The 27662-nt window shown below is 41.7% G+C and overlaps 1 protein-coding gene across 1 annotated transcript in view; it reads left to right on the top strand.

Annotated features, from left to right (window-relative positions):
• Positions 1–27662, top strand: part of DLC1 (DLC1 Rho GTPase activating protein) — a 458236-nt gene that overhangs the window by 21834 nt on the left and 408740 nt on the right. Inside the window, exon 2 of the mRNA XM_075556747.1 lies at positions 976–2119. Within this exon, the coding sequence (XP_075412862.1) occupies positions 1100–2119 (1020 nt within the window). The 5' untranslated portion in view covers positions 976–1099. The remainder of the gene's footprint in view (positions 1–975; positions 2120–27662) is intronic.

Raw genomic sequence — 27662 nt, 5'->3', positions numbered from 1 at the left:
TCCTGTGGGCATGGCCCTTTAGTTGGGAGTAGCAGGAGTAATAGTAAACGCAAGGGCATTTATCTTCAGACATTGTAAATGGAATGTGCTGTCTTTTTCTGTCCATGAATTATGTGTTAATATGGCCTAAACAGAACTAGTCCGTTTCTCAGTCATTTCCTGCACGGAATGCGTGCTTGGTAGCTTGAGATCCGTACTAGCGCCTTCCCACATCCCTGCGTTATAATTGCTGCCTCTACAGCTTGCGTAGTTTATGAATAGTTCCCCAGTTGTTTTTGTTGCAATTCAAACCAAACTGGAAATAGGCTTCTTGAATGACGTGGATTTTAAAAAGTAAATCAGGAAATCATGTAAGCTGGAGCAGCAAGTCTCTCTCAATGATTTCATTACGTATTACAATGTGTCCTTTACTACTGAGTGCAAAAAGGCTCACATCCTGAGCCCTCCAACTTGGTTTGTTTTTCAGGTCAATAGTTTTTGACCTGAAAAATAAAAATGTTCAGCTAAGTTCAGATTCAGACTACTTCTTACAAAATAATAACCTTAAAAACAAAACGGACTTTTGCACATTCAAAATTTCACCTTGAAATTAGTGGCATAATAAGATTTACACGAGAAAATTAGCCAAAGGCTGTCAATATTGTAAGGTCTTCTTCACTTGGTGAACCAGACAAGCTAACACTGTCTTTCATGAAAGACAAAAAGTGAAAAGGCACTGATATCCATTCAATGCGAAAGAACTAGTCTACATCTTTATTTATTATTACATTTTGTGAATTCACTGTATTTCACGTTAACTTCTTAGTAAAAGAAGGCGGTGATGCGAGAACACTGTTATATCAAATCTACTAAACGGAAGCATTTGAGTCTCTTACCAAAACTTTGTTTAAAAAGATGAAAGTTTCTCCTTTTCTAGAATATGTTTTGATCCTTCAGAGACCTGTCATAACCATGTGTTTTTAAATTATTTAATAGGTAGTAAAATGATGACACGGCCTCGCCTGCTCGGTCAGTGAATTGGAATCATCTTTCACCAATTCCCATCTCGTTTCACCTCGAATGGAATGCCTCGCTCTGTCTGTTGTTAGACTACGGTGACATGTCTGCAGCCATCCGAAAGAGAAGCTGGGAAGAACATGTGACCCAATGGAGGGGGCTGCCGTGTGATTCGGATGATTTCAACACAGCATGCCATCATGGACTAGCAGCTGACAGCTTGCAGGCAAGTATGGAAAAGGATGCAGCTCAACGCGTGGACCGCAAAGAGAAGTGTGTTTCTTTACCGGATTGTTGTCATGGGTCGGAGCTCAGAGATTTCGCTGCAAGGCCAATGGGCCACGTCTCAAAGGGGGTAGATGAAAATGATAGTCGTGACGATGACGGCCAATTTCTTTCTCTGGAGGCCAGCACAGAAACATTAGTGCATGTGTCTGATGAGGATGCCGATTCCGATTTATCTGTGACGGATGATAAACAAACCCTAATTACTCGAAAGCGGGGATTACCTGACGAACAGAGTGGCAAAGGAGCAGGCTCCTTGGAAAAGACCCCGCCCATCATGGAGAGTAACCAAGATTCACGTAGCTCCTGGATTATAGCAGGTGAACCTAAACTAACACCAGTAGAAGAAAGAAGGGAGAGACCAATTGCTGACACTGTCAAGACCAGCCTGGAGCTCTGTCATGACATAAGCGTAAGTGAAATAAGAGAGGCGTCACAAGTAAATGCACATGACTCTTTGCATGTGAAAGCGATTGTGCCTGAGGAACAATTGCTTAATTCTGCCGTCATTGCTCAGCAACGAAGGAAACCTGACTTCCCTAAAGATGGCCATGAAAGAGAGCCCTGCATCGTACATGACGAGTCCTCGGCTCCTCCCAGCACCGAGCGAGGACTGCCATCAGCAAAAGCAGATCTGGGAAGCTGCCTTGCCCAGCCTCCTTCCGGCCCCAGTGGAATGTCAGCCGGAAATGGCCTGCAGGAGCGGGGTGTCCCAGAACCTCAAAGCAGCAGACTTTCAAAGGCCACCGCTGGAGGTGGCACGCAGCGTTTCCTCTTGCAAGAGACTCTGGCCACCCAGGAATCCGCAGATAACCAAGTGAGACTTCGCAAAAGAAAGGTAAGTCATGCCCAGATTAGATGCTCTTCAAGTTTTTGTAAATACCCTCTTTGGTGTCGATTATTTTGTTTGCACTAAGGAGAGAGTTAGATGTTTCATTTTCCTGGCAATGCAACTTCATAGCCCAAAGCATACCTTCTTTGGTGAAATACAGAAATTACAATATAATAAACAACCCATTTCACTAATCGTATGTATCATCGTATCAAGCTTCTATTCTGAAACTGTGTGTGGGAGCAGAGTTGATAGCATTCTCTTGAGTTGGCGTTAAATGGCCACAAGATGACTCATGATTGTGTAGCTGCAGGCCTATGAAGAGTGTCTCTGATTTTCAGAAAGTTGCGGTCTTTGTGTTACATCATTCATTTGGACATATTTCTTATTTCTTTCAAAAATGTGTTTTATCATTGCAAATATGCTATGAGTCACGCATTAAATATAACCCTTTACATGTGCAAGGCAGCAGCATCCTCTCTCCCCAAATATGCTGATCTTCTTTTAAATGGCACTATGACGTTCAACATCCATAAATACATCTGTTGAATGAACGAGCTTGTTTCAGTTATTGGTCTTTGTTTTGTGGTAAACGTTTCTTTAATTCTTGACCCAAATGGTGCCAACAACTGAAAGAGACTTTTCAGGTCCAGGCCTTTTGGCTGAGCCTGTAGGTGCCATGTTCTGCTGAAGGAGCTTCGAGGGAGTGAGGCATGGTCACACAATGTAGCACATTAGTGTTTTAACTCATGAATGCTTGACCAAAGAATTTTCTTTAGGATCTCCTCAAGCCCCTGTGTAACAGTTTACCATCCCGCCATAAACCTAAATACAGTTTCTGCTCCTGTAAATCCCACAGGGCGACTGACATGGGAGAACCCCTACAGAGCAGACACTTTCATGTGACATTAACATGTACTTCTTAGACCTTCTTTAATGTAGTACATAATTGTACATAATTGCAATTCTCCTCAACACAAAATTTAATTTCTGTTCTACTGAGGTTATTGAATGTGGCAAAAAAGGGTTGTTTTTTTTTTAAATCCAGCTCAGTTTTGTGTGTGGTGAAAAAAATCTGTTTTCTATAAACTGTGGTTTTGCTAACAAACCAGATCAGGGATGCGTCATCGTCGTTTCAGTGAAGTCAGAGATTTCACAGACAGGATCAACGTGCTCCAACTATATGCTGGCCCACCTGTCTGTGCTCCTGGCTACGACGCCCTTCCTGCTGTGCGTTGGATTAAAGCGGTCGTACTCCACAAGGCTGTTATGATTGGAAGGAGCAGGTTGCTTTATCGGAAATTTCCATATATTCTATCAGATTTGTTGGAGGAAATGCAATAATGACATAACATGTATTAACTGGCCTGTGACACAGCACCCTAAAATAAGACAAAATCTGGACAACTGCTGACAGAAACATTAAACATTCCAGAGACACATGCTCACCACTTGCACGTTGATATCAATATGAAAGAATGCTGGGGAGAATTTCGTCTTGGCCATGTCATATAGCATGGTTGCATTCTGAGAACGGTAACTATATCTTATTTACAAGCCTAACTTAAATACTCTTCTTTAAGAAGTTTGCCATCCCTAAATGTGACGGTATTGTCTGCTAGAGGATTTTCTTGGATACTACAACTCATTTTGAATGTCAGGTGGTTAGCAGATCAAACACATTTTAGGTTTGGAGGTTACTGTAGGAAAACAAAAAGATTGTGGGGAAAGCCCTGAGAAGTAAAATGCGAAGGCATTTTATTTTTTTATATTAATAGCTGTATTAAAAATGATTTTGAGATGGCAGTTAGCCCTTTTAGAACTTTACCAAAAGATACAACATCATTAATTTATGGACAAATATACATAGATACGTTCATCGCAGACATCAATGCTTTTAACGAAGAAGAATGTCTATAACCTCAATTTCCAGGAATAAAGAACTTGATTATTTTTATTTATCCAAAATATGGAACAACATGTAGCCATTAATAAGATGGAGTGAGATCTATTTACATGTTCAAATGATGAAAAATACTTGCAGTACCTTGCTGTGCACGGGAAGAAAGTGGCAGGCCTTATAGAGCAACTCACTTAAGTAGATCCAAGTATCTTGGTATATACTTAGCGATCAAACTATTGCATAGGCAGGTTATAACACCCATTGCCATTGCCCATTGCCCATTTTTGCTCCTAGAGACTCTATATAGTGTTTCCAAGGCTGTACATCCCTACAGGAGCACTTGTTTCTCTACACCCTCACCTTCTGCCCTCAGAGGCGATGGTAGATTTGAACTGACAACCTTTTGATCAGCAGTCCAATGCTTACCCAAGAGTGCCACAGTATAAATATCTTTACATTTCAGAATTTGAATTAGCAAATTTTGTATAAAGTGCACTGATTTATCTGGGCTAATAGAGTTCAAAGGTAAAAACAAGGTACTTTCATTTTTACCCTAAATAATCTATATAAAAATTGATAGAATGATGAGTGAAAGGCATAGTGTATAATAAATCATATTAGATATGTATTTTGAAGAATTTTTATTGGCACAGCAGAACCCTTTATTGGCCCCATTATTGTTGTTACTTTTATGAAATGGAAACTAAAATTTATGAAGGTTGTGAAAATACCAACAAGAGATCTCCAACCAACTACTATATGCCTTGCACAAATGATGAGTGTAAATCCGCCCTTCTAGAGAAACTTATAAGGCACCTCTTCATGTCTGTAGTACACTGGGTGCCAGATGCTGGAAATAATGTGCTTATTTTTTAATATTCTATGCCTTAAACATTATTTGTCATTCAGGGTGAGCTGAAGACTTGGAAAATCAAATCAAATAAAAGCAAATAAAATTCTTATCGGGTAGTCATGAATAAAGCAACTCCTTCATTGAATTTCTGGTCATGGATAACTTGTCATGGTAGAGCCAAGGCCCCAAGACTTGGAGAAACCAAACAAGCAAATAAACAATTTTTTAAAAATAAAAACAAGCAAATGAACAATTTTTAAAAAATAAAACCGCACAGTGCTAATCTGAGTGATCCTCGGAATATATTGGAATACTGAATTAAAGATATCATTGTCCTTTAGATATAAAATACCAACCCTGAAAAATCTGCAGTCCTTGACAGACATTCATTGTTTCACTTGATGAAGCTTCTCTGGTTTTCCAGTGCAATTTCTGTACATCTTCTTTGTTGGACAACTCAATTGGATGCGACTGACATTGTCTTATTAATAAATATTGATCTTTTATGTGAATAACATCTACTAAATAGAGCGAAGTATATCATGAAAATGGAGCTTATGAAATATAAGGGAAATCAAGTGGATTATGGGCAGTTAGAAGGTCCTGGGGCATGTCACCACCACTCCTAAGATGTGGCTATGTCAGTAGAGTAAGAGAGATGGTTAAAAGCACTTCTTGGAATCTGATCCCAAAGAAGTCTGGATGATGGAGACTGTCTTTTTAAACCACATGAAATGTGAAGAGAGAAAATATATAGGGAGTGACGAGGCTAGACTTTGTAAAAAATAATGTATTTGCTCTTGATGGTGGTTTGCTAATTAAACAGAACTCAAAATAGTCTAGAGTCTGTTCAAGCATTTTCTCAAATATTCAATAAGCATAATAGTTATATAAACTTATTTACATTTATATTGCATATTTAAGATAAGAAATAAATATATTGCAAAGAAAAATAACTCCAAAAGATGTCACGAAAATCACCTGAACCCTCCAATTCCAATAATAAATTAAAAAGTTTAGTTTCATTGCCCTGTGTTAGTTAGCTTGTCATTTGCCTTCTGTAACATGAAGTGAATGTAACAGTGGCTCCAGAAGGTCTCTGTCACTCATACATCACAGTTGGGTATTAGCCGTCCTAGACCGATTACAAGGCCCTAGGTTTTTAGAGGTATACCTAAATAGTGAAAGTAGTGAACACATTTGGCTATTAACCAAAAGGCTGATGCTTCTATCCACTCAGAAACACCTCGGAAGAAAGGCCTAGTGATGTATTTCTGAAATATCAGCCATTGAACGCTCTGGACACAGTTTGGTGACAAAAAGAGGGCTGCCGTTGTTGGGAATGAACTTGACAGCAACTGCTTTGGTGATGCAGATTCAGACTCGGGAGCTGACATACAAGTGAGAAGAGGGAAGGGTGCTAGGCTGCCCCACATCCCTCGGTAAAAGCAGGAGCAAGATGCCCGTATTTCATTTCCTCTCATATTTCTGGGCCTGGAACTGAGCTGCTTCATCACACGTATGTCATGGTCAGGGGCCACAGAAAGGAGTCTGCATTTTTAGTGTGCATGTGCCAATTAGACATGGTATTACTAAGTAAGAAACAGAAAGTTCCATTGAGGAACTGTTCATGTTCTTTGCCAGGTTGTTTGGTGCCTTTGAGTCGTTCCAAATCACAGCGACTCAGTGCAGGAGAGGAAAACCCGCCTGGTCCTGGTCCTGGCCCCGCCTCACAATGGTCCCTCTGCTTGAGCTCATTGTTGTAGCCACTGTGTCACTCCATCTCACCGAGGGCCTTTCCACTGCCCCTCTCCACTACCAAACCGGATGTCTTTCTCCAGGGACTGGTCTCTCCTGACCAAAAGTAGGTGAGGCCGAGTCTCCCGCCGTGCCTAGTCTAAGGAGCACTCTTGCCATACTTGTGCCAAGACAGCCTTGCTAGTCCTTTTGGCCCTGTATTTCCAACCTTCCCACCAGCACCACAACTCAAAAGCACTGGTTTACTTTATCCCTTATTCAATGTGTCAGATTGCACATGAGGTTCATTGCAACTCCCCTGGCTTGGGTCAGACACATCCCAGTCCTCAAAGTAACATCCTCGCTTTACGGCACTGTAAAGAGGCCTTGCGCAGCACATGAGCCCAATGCAGTTATCTCTTGGCTGCTGCTACCGTGAGCGTTGGTTGTGGGTCCAAGCAAGGCGGACTCCTTGCCACCTGCAGTCTTTGCTCTGTTGATGGTGACGTCCTTTACATTGAGTTGTGGTCCAGACTGAAGGACGCAACCCTGGATCTGCATCAGGAAGCGCGTCAGGTCTTCCTCGCTTTCAGCAAGTAAAGTTGACTCATCTGCATATTGAGGGCTGTTAATAAATCTTCCTCTCATTCTGACGTTAAATTCTTCTTCATAGAATCATGCCTCTCTGATTATTTGCTCAGTCTTTGTCACTGACCCTAACATAAATATATTCCAGCACACCATGGAATGTTGTGAAAGAGTAACCAGGCTGCCCATCTATTCTGTGATATTTGTCAACCTGTATAAATGTCTAAAAGACTACAGAATGTATTTACATATTAGAAAACTGTTTTATATATTGAAGTGTTATTGATCAACTGCTACACCATTTCTTATGGACTGACTGTGGCACTATGGGACCAGTGTTTGAGCAGCTAACCTCAAGGTTAGTGGTTCAAGTCCACCAGCTGCTCTGAGGAAGAAAGAGGTGGGTCTGTCCTCTAAAGGCTGACACTCTTAGAAACCCTATATAAGATCTCTATGTGTAGGAAATAACCCCATGACAACCCCCAGTAACAAACCAGTATACTGTATTGTAGATTTCTGAATAAGTATTATACATTACGTAGCTATGTCTGATAAAATTTTTAAAAGTTCTCTTTACCTTGCCTTTAAAATATGTATGATTTGGTCAAAACACACCTATTACATGGAATGCCTGCTCTTTACATCTGTCCTTTTTTACATCTCCTGAATGCCCCTTTAGCAAAGGGAGACTAGCATTAAGCAGTGAGCGATATTAAGATGATAATAAATTATGCAGAATATGAACTGGATCAAGCTAGGAGGCAGGCTGAAAGAATAGGAAATAAAATGTGTCTAAGAATTAAAATCCAAAGATATTTTCATGACAAAGCCAAATACCAAGCTAATATAGCAAAATATGTTGAAGAAACACAAGAATTAGTGGGAGAATGCACTTTATGAACAAATCTAGTATAATGGATATTCCTCAACACACACAAAAATTCTGTTAATCCTAAACTGATACCTGTGGATATAATCCCACTGGGAGTAGGATTTCTTCATTAGGGTTATTAATGAGCTAGTAATAATGAGTCAGTGTGGTAATTGGATAATTTTATGTCAACTAGACACTCCTGACTAGGAGTAGAGGCAACCCTGCCTGTCAACTGAGAGCTTAATGACACCTCCTTGGGGTCTGGATTTTTATAGAGTGGAGGACTCTGGGAACTTCCTCTCTCTCTCTCTCTCTCTCTCTCTCTCTCTCTCTCTCTCTCTCTCTCTCTCTCTCTCTCTCCCACTTGGCTTTCCTCCTTGCTGGGACTGCACTGGGACTCTCTTTCTGGCTCCAACGCTGGCTCCATGTGGGCCATCGGGCCCTGAGAGCAATTGGTGCCCTGCCTTGCTTCCGCCAACCTTGGATCCAGGAGACTCTGCACCAGCCTGTGGTCTCCCTGCGTCCTGATTCACCTGTCTGTGTCATCCCTCTGTTGCTCCATGAATCTGAAGAGGGATTGTGGACTAGCATCTTACTTATGGACTTGAGTTGGACCGGGCTGGGTTGCCATCTTGATATACAATTACTTCTTAATATAAAGGTTTGTTTATACGTAGTTAAGTGTCACTGGATTTGTTTCTCCAGACCAGGCATCGACAAACTGTGGCTTGCAAACCACATGCAGCTCTTTTAATATGTACTTGTGGTTCTGAAATAAAATCAAAAAATTTTAAAGAATATTATTCAGATAATAGTAGTTTCATTTGTTTGCATAAATATATTTATGATTATCAAATAATTTTTAACTTGTATGAGACAAGATTAACCTCTCAAAAGTTTGCCTTCCCCTGCTCTAGACCAACTGGCCTAACATAAGTAGTACAACTGTTTACGTAAAATCAGGGGTCCTCAAACTACGGCCCGTAGGCCACATACCACCCGCTGAGGACATTTATCCAGCCCGCAGGGTGTTTTTCCCCCTTTTGCTTTTTTACTTCAAAATAAGATATGTGCAGTGTGCATAGGAATTTGTTCATAGTTTAAAAAAAATTATAGCCCAATCCTCCAACGGGTTTGAGGGACAGTGAACTGGCCCCTGTTTAAAAAGTCCGAGGACCCCTGAGTCATAAATAATCCAGTACACATCACATAATCCCCAAGGGACCTAGGAATAGGGGCTGCAAAGAGCCCAAGAACCTACCCTTAGAGCTAACAGAGAGACATTGTCATCTGGAATTTGGATTTTTCACCTCTTAAACTTTAACTTCTGTCCATTACTGCAATCCGCTTGAGTTATTTATGGTATAGTGGTTATTTATGGTATAGCAGCCTGAGATAACTCAGGAGTCCCCTATCAATTGACAGAAGGAAAGGATGGAAGACAGAGCACATATACAGCTCCGTAAACAAATTCAGAAGAGCGTTATCATTTACCTACTGTTGCACTGGTTTCAAAGCAGAAGCCTATTTTTCTTAATATATTTCCTACTTCGTCTATTTTTAAGCTATACCCCCATAAGGTCAGAGATTACAATTGGCAAAGAAAAGTTGGCATTAGATGCAAAGTTGGAGTGTACTCAGGTGGCATTTTGCTGTGATAGTTCTCCTAGGGCACTTTGTTAGCTGGATTTGTGTACCAGGTACAGCTGCTTGCTTTGTGATTATCATTCCCTGTGCTCCATTTGACAACCATCAAATTATTCCTTGTCGTTTAAGCTGAAGATATTTTTGGTCTAAACATAATAATTAAAAAGTTAAAAACATTAAAAGATACTTTGGGCTCAATTTTTGCTTCTTAATAAATATGGTTCTCCTAAAACCAACTAGAAATGTTATATATAAATATATATATAAGCTCTAGACTTATCATCTGGTAAAATTAATTAATAGTAAATATTAAACATTTTTTAATCAACTAGACCAGCAGTTCTCAACCTCTGGGCCATGACCCCTTTGGGGGTCAAGCAACCCTTTCACAGGGGTCACCTGATTCATAACAGTAGCAAAATTAAATTACAGTTATGAAGTAGCAACAAAAATAATTTTATGGCTGGGGGTCACCACAACATGAGGAACTGGATTAAAGGGTCGTGGCATTAGGAAGGTTGACATCACCACGAACCAGTTTGAGGAATCCCTGTGATAGTGAAGCATATTGTTGCTATTAGGTGCCATCCCGTCTGTTCTGACTCCTTGTGACCGTATGTACAATAGGAGGAAACATTGCCTGGTCATTTGCCATTAGCACAGTTGTTATGATTGAGCCCCATTCTTGCAACAGCTGAGTCAATACGTTTCTACAAGGGTCTTCCACTACCAAGCGTAATGCCTTTTCTCAGGACCTGGTCTCTCCTGATACGATGGCCACAGTGAGTGAAGCAATGCCTTATGATCCTTAATTCTAGAAGCATCTGGCAGCACTTCTTCCAAGATAGATTTGGCTTTGTTCTGCCCGTCTTTGGTATTTTAAATATTCTGAAAATTTTGAAAAATTGAAAAGCATCATTCTTCTCTGGTCTGTGTTAGTCTGGGTAAAATGGAGAAGAAAATTCATGAACACTCGTGTATAAGAGAGTTTTATATAAAGGGTAATTGTGCATTAAGAAAGCATCCCAGTCCAGTCCAAGCCCATAAGTCCAATATTAGCCCATATATCCTATACCAATCTATAAGGTCCTCTTCAGACTCAACAAAACACGTGCAATGATGCCTAATGCAGGACAGTCACAGGCCAGTGGGTAAAAAGTCTTTGGCTCCCATGACATTGGAAGCATCTCAGCGCTGGCAGGGGTCTCCACGTGGCTTCTCCAGTTCCCAGGGCATGGGGTCTATCAACGTTGTGCCATGTGTCTTGTCAGTAGAGCGTCTTCATGGGAGTGAGCTGAGAGAAAGAGAATCTCCCACAATCAAGGAGGGAAAGCGGGAGTTCCCAGAATTCTCAGGAGAGGGCCATGTTCACATAGAGGCCTTACTGGTTATATCTTGATTGATTGACAGGCAAGACTCCACCCCTTCACTCGTGATCCTCTCAAATTGACAACAGATTATGTAACCACTACACCTTCCTTGTCCAGCTTTCAGATATATATGAGGCACTTGGAAGATACCATGGGTTGGATTAGGAGCCACTAAGTCATCAAAGCAACCTCTTTGCTCTGTAACACTTTAAAGAAGTTATTTGTAACAGATCTGCCCAATAGACTACATCTGTGATTTCTTGACTGTTGCTTCCAGATGCATTGACTAAGGATCAATGTAAAATGAAACTTCCTCTGCCTGCAATTGTTTCTCAGTTCATCAGGATAATAGGTTAGGGTCCAGTTATGAGGATTCGTTTTTTGTATGTTGCATTGTAATTCGCACTGAAGGCTGCAGTCTTTGTTCTTCATCAGTAAGTACTTTAACGTCTCTTAACTCTCAGTAAGCAAGGTTATGTTATCTACACAGTGCATGTTGTCATTTAGTCTTCGTCCAGTCCTGATGTCTCATTCTTCTTCATGTAAGTCCAGGGTCTGGGATAAGTTGCCCAGCATACAGTATGGTGAAAGGATACCACCTTGGCACACACCTTTCTGAATGGAAGCCTTAGAGGATCTGACTAGTTCTGTTGGGAGGACTGCCTCCTGGTCTACGTACAGGTTCTGCATGAGCATATTTAAGTGTTCCGGTGTTCTTATTCACAATGTTATCCAAAATGTGTGATGATCCACCAGTCAAGTGCCTTTGCATGGCCAATACAATACAAGTAAACACCGTTCTGTCATTTTCTTACTTTAGCGAAGAGATCCCATTGAAGTTCCACAGAAGGCCTCGGTTTCACTGACACTGAAGAGAGGGAAGAGCGATGAGAGAGGATGAGGGAGAGAGGCTCAGGGCTCAGGGCGGAAGTGAGGGAGAACAAAGAGAGACAGAAGCCAAGGAGGAGAGGAGAGAATGAAATAGGATATCAAGAGAACCATAGGCAAGTTGCAAGAAAAAAATATAAAAATTCAAGTAATGATGAAAAGTGAATTTGTCACAAGCTGGAGTCAGATTTCAGTATGACAGTTAATATAAAGCCTAAGTAGAAGTGAAGAGAGAAATCACCTTAAAGGCAAAATTGCATTCAACGCCAGCAGAAGTTTAACAAGGAACTAAGGCACATGAACTTGGCACCAGGGTTGCAGATTAGGTGCGTTCAAGTACGGTGACTATTTTACAGCATGCTTAGACTATATCTCACCAGGCCTGATACACTTATGACCTCCTCACCAAACATGGGTATTTATTGGCATAAAATGTTTCCTACTCATTTAGTGAAATTCAGCTGATTCGATATGCCATTTACATACCATTGGTAAGTAAAATATAAACTCATTGAAGGGAAATTTCTTAAATTCTGTTCCTTTGGCATCCAGCCCAGAGTCTGGAAATCCATTTTAAATTACAATTTTACATCCCAAAATTATTAACAAGTTCACTGATGTGTTCTCATGAATTCCCGTAGTAAAGCTTTAGACAGTGTAACATGCCAAGAACCCAACCTATGAAGATACAGAAGAGATTAAGTCAGACAACTGAAGTCAGTGATTGTCAACATACTCCATATGTTATATCATCATCTCCTCTTGGAACTTCCTGTTCGTTCACTGATAATACAGGAAATCAGGAGAGAGAACAAGAAGGAGATACGGACTATGCAGTACAGAAGAAACCTTACCCTTTGCCACAAAAGACTGAACCAAGTTGAAGAAATCGGCGAATGGTACATATTACTTAGAATGCACATAATTGTCTCTAGAGAGAAGTGGAAAAGAATAATTGTAGAAGAAAATATTGAAAAGCCCCTCTGTATTGTTTTTTATCTATCCCCTATTTTTGCTAACTATGTTTTATAAAGAATGTTATCTATTATTAGAAAAGTCTGGTGTTATGGTTTATAACTTAATAGCACATGTGCTCACATAATCAACATCGTTGGGAGACCTCGAGTCTTAGAAAACGTACAGCTTTTCTGGTTAACGTCACTTTGAAGAAGCTGGGGAGGACCGCTGGAGGAGGTGACAGGGGATTGAAAACAAGTAGGGGAGACCGAAGGACATTGTTTGGAGAGTATCATCTAATAGTGAATTCTGTTTCAATTTCTATTATGACAGCCACATAAAACAGGGAGATTTGCTGCCAGTTTGCCTCTAAGGCAAGACACACACACACACTCTGAAAGAGCAATTACCTAGAACATTCTCTTGCACCAGATGTTATTGAGTAAGGTAGTTGTGTTGATCCACACAGTGACTTGGACCAAAAATTACAAATGTACATTAGTTATTAACGAGGTCATTAGTGAGTTCACATTAGCCCAACATCAGCTTTTATTGGCACAAGTATTAATATACTTTTATGGTGTTGTTTTAAATAATTAAGGGCTATTTCGGAACCAGTTGCCTAATAATTGTAATAGTGTAACTGATTTAGCTTCTTCCTCATGGATTTATGTTACTGTAAACCAGAACAAACTTATTAATCTTTTAATGCTAACAAACCACCAAAGGGTTGGCTGCCTTGCTCAGTGAAATGCCAATATCCACAGCAGTTGGAGAGCCAGCATCCCTTCCAGCCCAGAGGCTTGTCTCGCTTATCTAGGCAGGAGCCCCGTCCATACTAACACCACCTGCTCCTTTTCACAGTCTTAGAAATCAAATCCTTATTCCTTCTGCCAACAAGCCTTCCTTCCACAGATCACTTTCTAGCTGTACAGAAAAGTATCGTGCTTCTTCACAGATAACCGGACCGTGTTCAAAGGAAACCTAAATAAATAGGAAAGGACACTTTTATTCCTTTTTCTGTTCTCTTTCTGCCCTGGCAGGGGATGAAGCGAGAGATTAATGAGCCTTTTCAATTTCTGTGTTCTGTTTTTTCAAGTCAGTGAAATTTCTAAAGGGCTTATTGCTTTTTATACACATTAAAAACCAACCCAGATATTTATACCCCTCCTCCTGTACCCTAGACCTAAAAGGGGGGGGGGTTGAAATAGCATCGTTATTTGGTCTAGAAAATGATTAGCTTGGCCTGAGCTTGATTTTCTAACCAAGAGAGTAAACTACAGTCAAGCAAAACAGCACAGGACGATTTGGGAATGTTATTTAACCTTTGTGAGACTGATACGTACGTCCCTGAAAAATGGAGACACTGCTCCCCGCCCCACAAGATTGTCATGGACATTAAATGAGATCGGAAACATGACTGCACATGTACATACTACAGCAGCTAGGACAGTCGGATTTTAAACTAAAACTTCAGGTGACGATCTGACTGTCAAATAAATAACAGAGCCTCAGAATGAGTGTATCTGGAAATAAAGAGAATCCTAGTGAAAAGCGATATTGTTGTTAAAGTGCTGTCCAGCCAGCTCTGAGTCCTCATGACCTCACATACACAGAAGGAGCCACGGCCTGGTCTTATACAGCTCACACGCCAGCACCAGTAGCTACTTGAACTCAACATGTTTAAGTATCATATAACCCATGATAAGATACACCTTTTTAGCATTCATAGGACAGTGTTATACGTATGGCCAAGTGTCTTAACTATGTACATGAACTTGAAAGCATCTGATGCCTAGATTTCAATCTCTCTTACTGTGGCTTTTTGGTAGTCTGCATGCTGTTTCATCTCTCCATGACTGTGTGTGTGTGTGTGTGTGTGTGTGTGTGTGTGTGTGTGTTTTCATCCGGAAAACTAGTCTATATGACTGAGATATTGTAAAGGAAGTATGATTTTTTTTCATAATAGCTACTTTTTATTTGCATTGCTGAGTTGTTTTAGACTCAGAACTAAGAATGAGCTGAATTGCATGGGAATGATTGTGGGAGAGAGCAAACAAAATCTGATAAAGAATTTAGATACTGTGTTAACCCAAATGAATGACTCTCTCTTCTACTTATCATTCCATATTAGAGTCTGGAGTGTACACGTATCCATTTCCATTCTTATTAAGTACCTTCTCTTTCCCACGCCCTGCACTCCGTGTGATATAGGGGCTGATCCTCTATGTCCTTGAACCTCAAGGAGCTTAAAGATGAGTAGAGGTTCGTAGGCCACTAAGTGTAATACTAAGTTAAACTCACTTCAATGCTTATTAATATTAGAAGCCTATGCAACAGAGTCCCTGGATAGTGAAACATTACTAACAGAAAGACTGGCGATTCCTATCCACCCAGAAAGGTACTTTAAAAGAAAACTTTCCAAAGGCTAGACATTGAAAAGCCTTTAGTGCACATACATGCTTGGGGTTATCATGAACTCTAATCAACTACAGAGCACTTCGCTTTGGTTTTATTAACAATAGGTTGTGAATGACAAGCACAGTAATATCATGGTACAACATGACTCAAGAGAGAAAGCATTAACCACTGTGAACAGGAGAGGACCAGGCGAGGGACCCCTTCCCAATGAGGCTGACGGAGAGGGCTTCACGCAGCATCTATGTTCAGCTTTGGGAAATGCAAAACCATTGACTGAGAGGGAGGGGCAGCTCAGTAACTGCATGGTTTTTATGAAATTCTGTTTTACCTTTAAAAACTATACAGTCATAAGTCATAGGAAGAAAAGGAAACAAGCAAAAGCTTCCAAAAGGCCATCAGGCAAACAGTCTTTTAAATGCTAAGGTTCTTTTAGCAAATTATTTCATGGTGATATGAAACTCAAAGAGAAGTGGCCGTACTTCATGTACCATGCTTTGGCTTAGGAAACGAGCCTTCCTGTTTCCAAAGCTTCTTGTCCTATGTTTAGATTTGTAGCCAACCAATATCTGGGCTCACTTTTCAACAAAGGAAAGTAAATTATTTAGATTTCAAATTTCAACGTACTCATGTGTCCTGGAAAGAATGCTGGCTTGCAGCCCTGTTTAATTGCTCCTCAGCCAGTACAGTGAAACCTGTCAGAGCCAGAACTTGCTGGACTGCCTTGTCTTTCTGGGTCTTGCAAATTTTCTACCTTTGATGTGGCATGGCCTTACCATGTGTCTGTCACTATTAGTGGGAATTAATGGAATTTTCCTTCTCATGACAATTTTCTACGTTACACGGATTCTGACTTTCTCGGGTTTTACTGCATGTGATTTGCTACCAGAAAAATGAAGGGAATGTTGGGGGCATTACTTTGATTTGCTGATTTGCTATCCGTCTGTCAGTAGACATGCTAACAAAATAGTTCAACTGTAAGCTGATGATGATATGCGATATCCTTTCCAACAAACTCTCGATACTCTGATGCATGAGATTCATGGATAGAATCCTATAAATTTATTGGTTTTGTATTTATGGGTGATGACTGAATGAAAGTATGCGAAGGGAAAAATCCCTCAAAAATTCAATTCTGACAATGATGTTCATCTTCCAAATACACAGTTGGGATGCTTTGAAGTCACTTAGAAGAAGTACCCAAAGGCATTTTCATCAGAATGTGAGAGATACAAGTTGTGCTTCTTGTGTATCTGATAATGGATAAAATTGTTCGTTTTCCTCTATTTGAATATAAATGCAGAAATTATTATAAGAACAGAAATGGGAACCCATGAGCCCTATGCTTCATAGGAGCTCTCCAATAGATAGTAGGTTCGGAAACAGTAATCAATGATGCTGTTCTTCATTTTCTGTTTTTACAGGACAAACTGAGTGGGAACTATTAGTGTTAAAACTCAGTGTGAAAAAAAAATCCAAACTCAGTGTGCTGGATAACAGGCTTCATTGTTAACAGCTTGATTTGAATGTAATTTAGATTCAATGTCAGTTTATGCCACAAAATCTCGTTAATGATTTTAAATGAATGAGATGGTGGGCGTTCTTAAAAGAGAATTATGAAGAGTGTAAAATCCAAACCTGTAACAGGGATTAGTAAAGGTTAGAAAAGATTCCATTGTTGAGAACAGTAGACAGATACATGTAGATAATTCATTTTCAATCCCAGTGACTCAAGCACAACATCAGATGGGATAATATGCTTCCTGCAATAAATAGAGTCTGCACCAGACTTGGAGTAACAAAGATGACAAAACCCACATCGACAGAGTGTCACCGAGTGAAGAGCGAACACGAGCAAGACCGCTACTTGTGCTCTGCTCCCAGAGGTCCCAAAGGTCCTCCGCCCATGAGGACACCAGGGGCGCGTGCCCAGAATCAGCAGAGCAGAGCAGTGCCTACATTAGGAAACAGACAGCAGAGTCCTTGTGCCCGTCATGGTTCCCACTGTATGTATTTGCCTTTAGAGGCCTGGTGGCAGAGTGGCTGTGCATTGGGCTGCTCGACTTAAGGCCAGCCGTTGGAAACCGCCAACTACTCCGTGGGAGACAGATGGGACTTTGTGCTCCCTTGAAGGGTCCCGAAAACTCACTGGGGCAGTTCTACTCCGTCCTGTGGAGTCGCTAGGAGTCAGCATCAACTCGACGGCAGTGAGTTTGAGATGAGACTTTGATTCCCGTGACTTCCTTCAATAGCCCCACTTGGATTTGTCTTCATTTTGATGGAAGATGGTCAAGTGATTCCCAGAGAGAAATTGCTCCATGGACTGGGCTATTTGCAGGCAGCATCCTACAACAAACAGGGAGGAAAGAGAATGTGCTTTTTATAGGTTGATGGAATGTTGGAGCTGGGAGAAACTTTCAGCATCCCCACATTTCGCTTGAAATGGAATAATGTGTGTGTTGACAAGGCCAAGGGGCTGTAATTTGGCGTGTTAATGGTGGTGTGTCGCCATTACCAAGGCAAAGTCACTGCCCCACAGAGAAGATGCTGAGTTGCATATTATCATGGAAGAACTATAATTTAAAAGTAATCAGAAGGAATTGGCCAACATTGAAATGTAACACAAACCTAATATTAAGGGGTTTTTTTTTGAACTCTGAAAGAAAATGTTGTATCCCTCCAGTCTATAAATATGCCCCTTATTTTGCAGGGGGAATGAAAAAGGGTTACCATCTCAGGTATATGCTGACAAAGTATAAAATAGAAGCTAAGAACTCAAAATGGAGCATAAAAAGAAATTTGGCTTTTCTTAGCTTTATAGTAAAAATGAGCTCCTTCCTCAGGCATGACTTTTCAGTTCAGTCAATGATTCTGTGCACTTTCCCTGTGATCAGCATAGATTTTTATCATAAATATTATCTCTGTCCACTTAGAAGTTACAAAGTGCTTTCTCTCAGATGTCCACAGTGTTTGGGTTGAGGCATGATAAATTTTAAACAATCTGAGAAGTATTTCGAACATGTTCCACCCTGGAGCAATCATTAAGGAGACAGAGGAGAAAGCAAATTAGCACATTGCAGTATTGCCTTTATGCAAATTTTCCCTGGAAACATGCTACCGATCAACTAACTGAGTGAGATATTATGTTTTATTGAGTAAAAACCTATAAATTACAACAGTACACAGTACCACAGATGGTTCTGTCTAGACATTCAAGGAAGAGACATGCTAAGGTGCGCTTCTGCCAATGCTGGGCAGCTTAAAATAGAACCCAGTCTAATATCCGATAGAACCAATGTCTAATATCCAATAGTTTATTGTGTCTCACATCCTTAAATTCCCAATCTTGAGCCCTCTGATCGTCTGCTTTCCTCATGGGGAGTTCATGGGTATTGTTTACATGAAAGCAGTTGACTTAATTTCTCTCTTTCACTTTGACTTCATTTGTAAGAGGACCGAAGGACCCATCGGATGCCAACTGATCGAATGAGCAGTGCATATGAACTATGCCCACTGTTTGCGCTTCCAGCCTTCCTTCCCAAAGAGAGCGGCCGAAAGCAATGCGGCCACGTCACAGCACATCTTGATAGGCCCCGCTCATTGGTAGTGGGAGGAAGGGAACACATGGCATAAAAGGACATGGAGGACTACAGGCTCCGAGTGGAAGCATTTGACTCGATTGTTTGCTATCAGCCTATACTGGAGACATTTAGTGTGTTTCTCTTTTCTGTGATAAGCGTTTCAAACAGAATATGCTAAATAACTAAAATGGTGACACCCTACTTTTCTGCACAACGTGGATGGAGGTAAAAATAAATAAATAAAAAGGAAGTCCCTACTTGGAAGAAAAGAGCAGACATGCTGGAATAGAGCCCGGGAACCAAGGCTATTAAGAGAGAATATAAAGCAGCCACAAAAGCACAGAGCATTTAAAATAACAGAGCTGTAACCCACACATTTAAAGGATGAAGAATCACCTTGTTTGTTTTTTAATTTTATTATTATCCATGTCATATCGAGAGGAATTATACTTGATGCAGTGTTTTCAAGTAATTGCTCCATTTCAACCATTTAGCAATAAGTACTTGATTCAGGAAGAATTAGCAAGCAAACAAATACTTCCCCCTGAAGTTGCTTGAAGGAAGATTCCAAAGCCTGGAAATCGCTCTCCTTTCTGCCCTCGGGGCATCGCGGGCCCTCTCTGTCCGTCATGGCTGCGGGCGCAGGTGAGAAGGAGCAGACAGAGTTCCCTGACATGCCCTACTGTTTGCTTAGAGACACTGCTTATGTTCAAAGTGACATATTTACCTTCGCCCGCTGCTGCTGCTGCCTTCAATTCTTTCTGCACCAGATTCCTTGGCTGCTTGGTAGCACCCTTTCGCATTCCTAACCCTCTTGTGAAAGGGAGCTGTGAAAGCTTGGATACCCGGAGAAGAACGGACAGGTACGCATCACGAAGCCTGAGTTCCGAAGAAGGACCTCTTTCCGAGCGCCTTCCTTTCACTTCGGGAGGAGTTGGAAAAGCCAAATTTCCGTTGACAGAACCCTGAAAATGAAAATGTATCGGTAGCTGCAAGAACTCAAGGAAATCAGTCCAGTCGTGGACGGTTTTCTCAGAAGTTGTGTTCACAAAGGACTGCTGAGAGGCTCGCTTGGTGATGTGTCCATCGGTGCGTGTGGGTTTATTATTCTAGAAAAGTCCGCAACGACGGACGAGAGTTTGCGTCTATATTTACTAGGCAACGCCGTAGAAATGAAGCTGTGAGTTTAAACTAGAATTCATAATCTTGATGAAAATAGTAATTTCCCAGCCTAAATATTTCTCATTCCCATGGCCTTTACCTCACCGTCTTCTCTTTCCCAAAACACTCAACCAACATTCTAACTGGTGCCCTTGACTTGAGCTCTCACCTTCTCCAGTCCAACCTCTGTATTGCACCTCAAATGAACTGTATCCCGTGCAAACCGGTCACACTGCCCTCTCAGCTTGAAAAGCCCAGTGTGCTGACGGTCAGTCACAGGCTGAACCCTGATTTCCTGTGCTGCCACATGTCCTGCCGCTCCTCGCCTCTCATTTCACGGGCAAGGTCAGCTTCTCCCAGTTCTTGCCTTAGGTCCCTCAGCAGGGCTTCTCCTACAAGGTCGCCTCCTTATCCCCACCTGCCTTACTTTGGCTTTCTTCAAGTCTCATCTTACACCTCGCTTCACTCAAAATGCTTTCTCTGAAGCCCTAAAATTAAATGTGGGGCTCATTCTAGGTGGCTCAGTACATCCTGAGACTCTGTTCACGAGTCCTTGGATAGCAACTAGTACAGCCTGCTGACATTACCTGTTTCCTCGTCAGCACCTGCACTCTGTGCCAAGTTCCCGGAAGCGGGGACATCGTTGGTGTGACTGTTTGGTGGCACACAGTCATGTCAGTCAGACCCATGCACGGGGTTGGGCCGTTGTGGTTGAGAGCTTTCCTTGCTGGGTATTTGGAAGCAGAATCCCAGCTTTGGTCCAGTGTGTCTTTAGTCTGGAAGTGCTGCTTCAGTCTGCTCTGCGTCGCAGCAGAGGGCCAGGCTCTGCTGACAGAGCGGTGGCCCCGCCTGAGGGCTGAGGGCAGACGATGGAATCCAGGTCTCCTGTCTGCAAGACTGCACTTCTACCCCAAGCACACCCTGCCTGCTCGTATTTACCCGTCCTTGTTAGTGCCTGGAACATTCCTTGCATATAATGTGTGCGTACTGAATTTCTGGAAAATGGTTGTCTGAGCCTGGCATTTCAAGCTCTCGTTCAGAGTGCAGTGAGAGTTAGGTGAGTCTTCTCTCTGCCCTGATGTTCATTGACAATTAAATCATTTCATCACTGCTTGCTGGGTTTTTGCATGTTTAATTTTGCCTGATATAGACATTTTTAAATCTTTAACAGTTTTATTGGCATATAATCCACACACCATACAATTCAATGATTCAATCATGGTAAGAAGAGCTGCACAATCATCATCACAACCACTTTCAGAACATGCTCTTCTTTCTTGTACTTGTTGATATTTTTTTTTGGTGTGTTTGTTCACAAAAAAGGAGCTTTATTAAGACAGTAAAATGATAGCCTACAGAATTAGAAAGACTACTTGAACATTTTGTATCCAGTGTTTTTTAATATTCCAAATATATAAGGAACTACTACATTCCACAATAAAAGGACTACTCAAATACAAAATGAACAAATTAGAATAAACAAAAATTTCTTCCCAAAAGATATACAAATGGCCAATAAGCACAAGGAAAAAGACTCAATCTAACTATTGATGAGGAAAATAAAAATCAAAACCAAACTACAATACTACCTCACCACCACTTGTGAAAAACTATTCCCTTTTTGTTGCTGTTGTTCAAGTTCAATATCATTTTTTTTTAAATTTTATCAGAGCTTATACAACTCTTATCACAATCCATACATACATCCATTGTGCCGAGCACATTTGAACATTTGCTGCCATCATCATTCTCAAAACATTTTCTTTCTACTTGAGCCCTTGGTATCAGCTCCTCATTTTTCCCCTCCCTCATGAAACCTTGATAAATTATTATTATTTTGTCATATCTTATTTATAAATTATTATTATTTTGTCATATCTTACACTGTCCAATGTCTCCCTTCACCCAATTTTTTGTTATCCGTCCCCCAGGGAAAAGGTTTTATGTAGATCCTTGTCATCGGTTCCCCCTTTCCACCCAACCTTTTCTCCTCCCTCCAGGTATCGCCACTCTCACCACTGGTCCTGAGGGTTCATCTGTCCTGGATTCCCTGTGTTTCCAGTTCCTGATATAGACATTTTTTAACAGAAAAAAATAAATTAAAACTATAGCAAAAACTCTGAGGACAATTAGACATAAGATGCACCTTATTTTATTTGCTAGGAGCAGTATTTTCTTAGTCATTAGTAATTATCTGAGGTCAAAATTCTTAAATCAATTCTGTTTTAAATCTCCTCCATTTTTGACCTCAAAAAGGCAATTCCAAAGATGACTGCCTCTGTCCTCAATGAACGCAAACAAGCATGTAGGAAAAACATCCACAGCTCCCGTGTCTTCCGTTATCTGCTCCCCGGGGGCGGCAGCCGTCTCCCGGCTCGTCAGACACTGCAGTCCACGCCAGTGGTCCTGCATCCAATGGGCTTAGCTTTTCACACCCTGAACCCGCTCGCGTCGATGACAAGTCACCTGAGCCGGGGGGGTGGGGGGAATAGAAAGAATTGTATTGGAGCTGCGTAGACATAAATAAAAATGTGCCTTGTCTCCTCGCCTGACTTTTACACTTCTTGGTGGCAAAGAGCGCTTGCACTGAACTGATGGAAGATAGTTGATTGTCTTCAATTTTTGTAAACTTTTGACAATTTTGCTTCCTATTTTGTGACAGACATTAAGCCTTGGATAATTGGCATAATGCTCCAAGATAGGACAAAAATAAAAACGATCGTAGCTGGAAGTGCACAAAAGGCCATGGGAAGAATCGATATTCACAGGTCCGGAGTGATGCTGACTCATTAGGGTTCTGAGGCAAAATGGACATTTGCATTCATGTGGACTTCCAAACTGGAAATTGCTTTCGGCTTTTCAATGGATATGTTTCTCCGGCACACTCCTTCATTGTAGCTGCTTTTTACTTCCAAAGGCGACCAGCTTACTGTCCACATGCCCTGGGAAATGCTCAGTATCCCGACCATTGATTACCTTGTCATTTCAGCACCAGCCGCTCAGAATGCCGCGGAGACTACTTTTGAAATCATGACCTAAGCTTGCGGGAATTTTAGAAAATACCAGGTGAATGGGGAATGTGAAAATTGCGGTCTGTTCTCTTTGTAGCCTGAATATTTTCACCTTCCACTAAGTAGTTGTCCAAGAGGGCACCATGGTGTCTGTGAAATCACACATTCAGTTCCTGACAGCACAGGCACAACACTTGTGCATCTCGGAGGCTGTGCCTTAAACCTCTGCTATCGAAAGTCCTGGCAGGTTCCGCTCAGGGTTTGCTCCTCAGCCTCGAGTTCGGATTTCCCACAGTGCCCCTCAGGGTGGAACACACGCCTAAAGGCCTCCACCCTCTGGAAAAGATTCTGTGGTTAGCGTTATGCCTCTCTTTTCCTTGTAAAACTACTGCTGTTCATAATCTGTATTTTCTATGGTCACTGCTTATAATGGGGTCTTTTATTCACTTCTTTTAACTAAGCAAGTCCAAAAATCGCCGTGGCGCCTGGGCACGTGCTAAGGATAACAGGAAAGCCGTTATTTTAACCGCTCTGTTTGGCCTAAGACCTAATAGAAAAGGTGGCCTTTGGGTGGGCCCTCACCATCAGAAACCTGAAGCTCCTTAAACCCAACTGAAAATCAAGGTTTTCTCCAAAGTCAAGATTTTCAGCAATGACTTTTAATGATTAAGATGTTGACGTAGAAGGAAACATCTTCGCGGAAAAGGCTATTTTGAACAAATTGAACCATAATATTCTACAAGTTTAAGGTCAGAAAGGAAAAGCAGCTAGGAATATTTGGAACTCTATGTTTAAGGCAAATTAGAATTTGATTTTCTTGGATTAAAAAACAAAGTCATTGTAATTTTGGACTCGCACTTAATTCTCGCCCCACTCAAAGAACAATTAGTTCCCATGGCATGGCCCTTCGTGGTAGTGCCCTCAGGAAGAGAGCGCTGACAACATGGGTGTTATACTGGCAGGTGAAGAAGCCAGATTATACCCAGTTCTTAGAAAGACTAGCATCTGGCATCTTAAACGCTTGTCTTAAAGGCAACTTGGCAGAAGCACACAGCCTGTGTGATCCAAGGACTGTAGACAGTGAAGTCCAAATAGGAAGACTGGAATATGGAGTCAGAGCTCAAATCGTGAACACGTGGTGTGCCAAAGGCGGCGGGTGACAGTGGATGCCCAAATCCACTTGCAGGTCCTCAGATGGATTAAGCCCCTGGTGACCACCTCTGACCATGGTCAAGGGCTGTGAACAGCCTGGCTGTGAAGGAGGGAGCTTTGTAAAGTCTACTATGGCACGTGTGCTTGCATTAAAATGTCATACTATTACTTGATCTCCCTTTGACCCATTCTGAAGTTGCTTGAGTTTTTAATATTTTCTAATTTTTTTTTGAATGAGGCTTTTCTATGCTTTGTATAGTCATTATTGTTGGGGGGTTTTTGGTTGTTTGTTAGCTTCGTTTGTGGTTGGAATGATTTTCTGTATGTGAAATCCAGGATAGGTGAATCTATAGTTATAGCAACTGGATTGGTAATTACCTAAAAGCCTGGCAGGGGAGGATGGTGGGGGGGAGGATATGAAAAATAAAATGTTCTGAAATTGATGGTGGTGCTGATTGTACAGCTCCTCTTAATTTGATTGAACGATGAAATTGTATGATCCATGAAGTGTATGCCAGTAAACTGTTTTTAAATGCCATTAGGAATGTGTTCATATTCATTCTCAATGTCCGCACTCTGATATGGTAGAAATAGATGAGGTATTTCATGACCAGATGAAAGGAAATAAAAGCGAAGGAGGAACCTTAGCGGCCTTTTCTTTGGGAGAGGTAATGCTGGCAGGTTCTCGTGTGCCCACTGCAGACCGCTAAAGTGGCATCTGCTGTTATTTCCGATGTGATAAAAGGCTGCAGAGAGCCAGCTGGGAGAAGAACGTGACCCCTCCCCGGCTCTGCCCACATCACCTCGAGCAAGGCTGCCCCTCCTCAGGCTGTGTCCTCACTGTCCAAGAGAGGGTGTTGAATGAGGACATCGTTCCCAACTCATCTCCCTGGTTCCCATACTGATGTTTACTAGGAAGTTGTGATTATTCCCCCACGTGATTATTTGTTAATTCTCAGGTATTCAAATTTGTGATGCTCCCCAGTTTGTCTGCTTAGAAATCAGTGGTTCTCAACCTTTCTCAGGCTGCGATCCTTTCATACAGTTCCTCAAGTTGTGGTGACCCCCCCAACCATAAAATTATTTTCGCTGCTACTTCATAACCGTAATTTTGCTACTGTTATGAATCATAATGTATTTATGATTTATCTGATATGCAGGATGTATTTTCATTGTTACAAATTAAACATAATTAAAGCATAGTGATTGATCACAAACCAATATGTAATTATAAATTGTGACATATTTGTTTCTAATGACAAATAAATGAAATGGTGTCTTGGAGCATGGCGTAGCATGGGTAACAGTCTTCACACTGGGTACTCATATGTGGGCATATCTGCATGTGGGCGGACCCACCTGGAGAGTGAAAGGAGAGCGGTGTCTCAGTTCCTAAGACCATTGGAAATGTGTTTTACGATAGTCTTAGGTGACCCCTGTGAAAGGGTCAATTGACCCCCAAAAGGGTCAGGACCCACAGGTTGAGAACCAGTGCCTTAGATGGCTTACAGTAGCCTCTGCTGGAGCACTGGTGTCTCTGTCTTAATACTTCTGGTCTTCAAGTCACACCCACCCCATCCACTAATGCTTGGAATCGCCATGTGTGACCCTTGGTTGCTTGGTGTGTCCTCCATATGTGAATCTTTAGTTAAAACTTTCTTCTTAAGACAGGGCAGATTTTTTTTCTTGCCTTCCCCCCACAATGACTAGTATTCAGACACTCAATAAACATGTGTTTGTTGAAAGCTTGATTTTGCAGGGTTTAAGTAAAAGGTTATACTAAACCAGAAGCCCTAATAATTTTTCAGCCCTATGTATTTAAAGCTCTTTCCACTAGGCTACAATACTTCATGAAAACCACCCATGGGTGTAGCACAAAAAAATCAACGTGCTTACTAATCCATTTTGGGGTTTCTTGTAAAAAAGGGTACTAAAAGAAATGTTTAAATTTCTCTGATTTGGCATAGTTTTGTTTAGGAATCCACCATTCTCTGCCAAATGCAGCCCAGGGATGGTTCTCCCCAATGAAGCATGACCCAGTAAAGCATTGGGGGTTTCAACTATGTCCTGAGAGACGAACGCTGAAGACTGCTGGGGACGGAGGCCAAGTCTAACAGTGCGTAATGCATTCTCAAGTACCAGTGGTCCTTCGTCCAAGATATTTAATGAATTCTTGAGCAAGAATATGAGTCCATTTCGTACTGTATGGAATAAGTTATAGAAAGCTGAACATTAGATGAGAGCATACATATTTCTGCAAAGTTTCCATCTTCTCACCCCTCGCTCATTCCGGTTCCCCAAGAAGATGAACAAGCATCCCGTTCACCCTGTGGAGGCAGGTGTGCGAATAGACATCGACGCCTGCAGGGAGAACAGCCTTACTTTCTTCTGGACGCCAGCTCGCATTCTGAAGGTGAAGGACACTGCTCCCAGTCACTCTACCAGTCCCTGGGAACGTTAAAAATAAGTCCCACTGGGGAAAAAAAAGTTGGCACTTGTTATTTGAGAAAATTGCTTTATTCCGGGAACTGCCTCATGTAGTAGAAATTTATTTACCATCTGTGTGGACTTTAAAAATTTTCCATCTTAACTGATACACAACTGGAATAGAAACTGACTTGCTGTGCATAGGTTTTCCACAGGCCCCGCTTTTTAAAGGGTGTTAGCTTAGAACCTGCTGGACGGGGGGAGGGGGTGAGGTGGCCCCAGAGGAGGGGAGGTCGATGCCTGAGTTTCGGACTGAGCCCCACTAGGGAAGAGCTGGCTGATAGCTACCTGAGGCAGCTGGAGGCAGAGGGTTTGGTGGGGGAGGACCTGCTGGGGCCTTTCGGAACGGTGCTGGAAGGTAGTGATTTAGCTGTAATGGCCATTGGGATGATTACCTAGCCATATTATGCGGAAAAAAAAAACCCCAAAGGTCCATGGTCACTGTTTTACTCTCTCTAAAATACGTTATAACGTGTGCAGTCAGATAAGACAGCGGTCCCTTCCGCTTTTCCAATTGCGTCAAAGGATTATCTCACTCAAGTGTCTCACTGAATTCTTCCACGAGAGGAAGTTCCTTTGTTCACACGCAGTGTGGGTGGCTGGGCGAGCGCGCGCGTGTGTGTGTGTGTGTGTGTGTGTGTGTGTGTGTGTGTGTGTGTTGCTAGGCCGGCCTTTTTGTAGCCTGCACTACAGAGGAGGCGAATCTGATCGCTGTTTTGTGACCAAATCAGAGTCACTGCCAGGGTGTTTTCTCACAATGTTGAGGTCTTTTATCATGATTGTGGACAGTGGAGGGAAGCGAGTGCTGCCTAGGGATGTCATTTGCTTCCTAATTTTTGCTTTTCCTTCAAGAATTTTGGGTTGTTTGATGATCTGCGTAGAATTTTCGCGAAGTCGTTTTAGCACCAGTTGTCCCACTCGA

Source organism: Tenrec ecaudatus, chromosome 8 (assembly GCF_050624435.1).
Source record: "Tenrec ecaudatus isolate mTenEca1 chromosome 8, mTenEca1.hap1, whole genome shotgun sequence".
Classification (NCBI taxonomy): Eukaryota; Metazoa; Chordata; class Mammalia; order Afrosoricida; family Tenrecidae; genus Tenrec; species Tenrec ecaudatus.
Note: the sequence above shows the minus strand (reverse complement) of the source record. Positions and strands in the feature narration are given on the sequence as shown.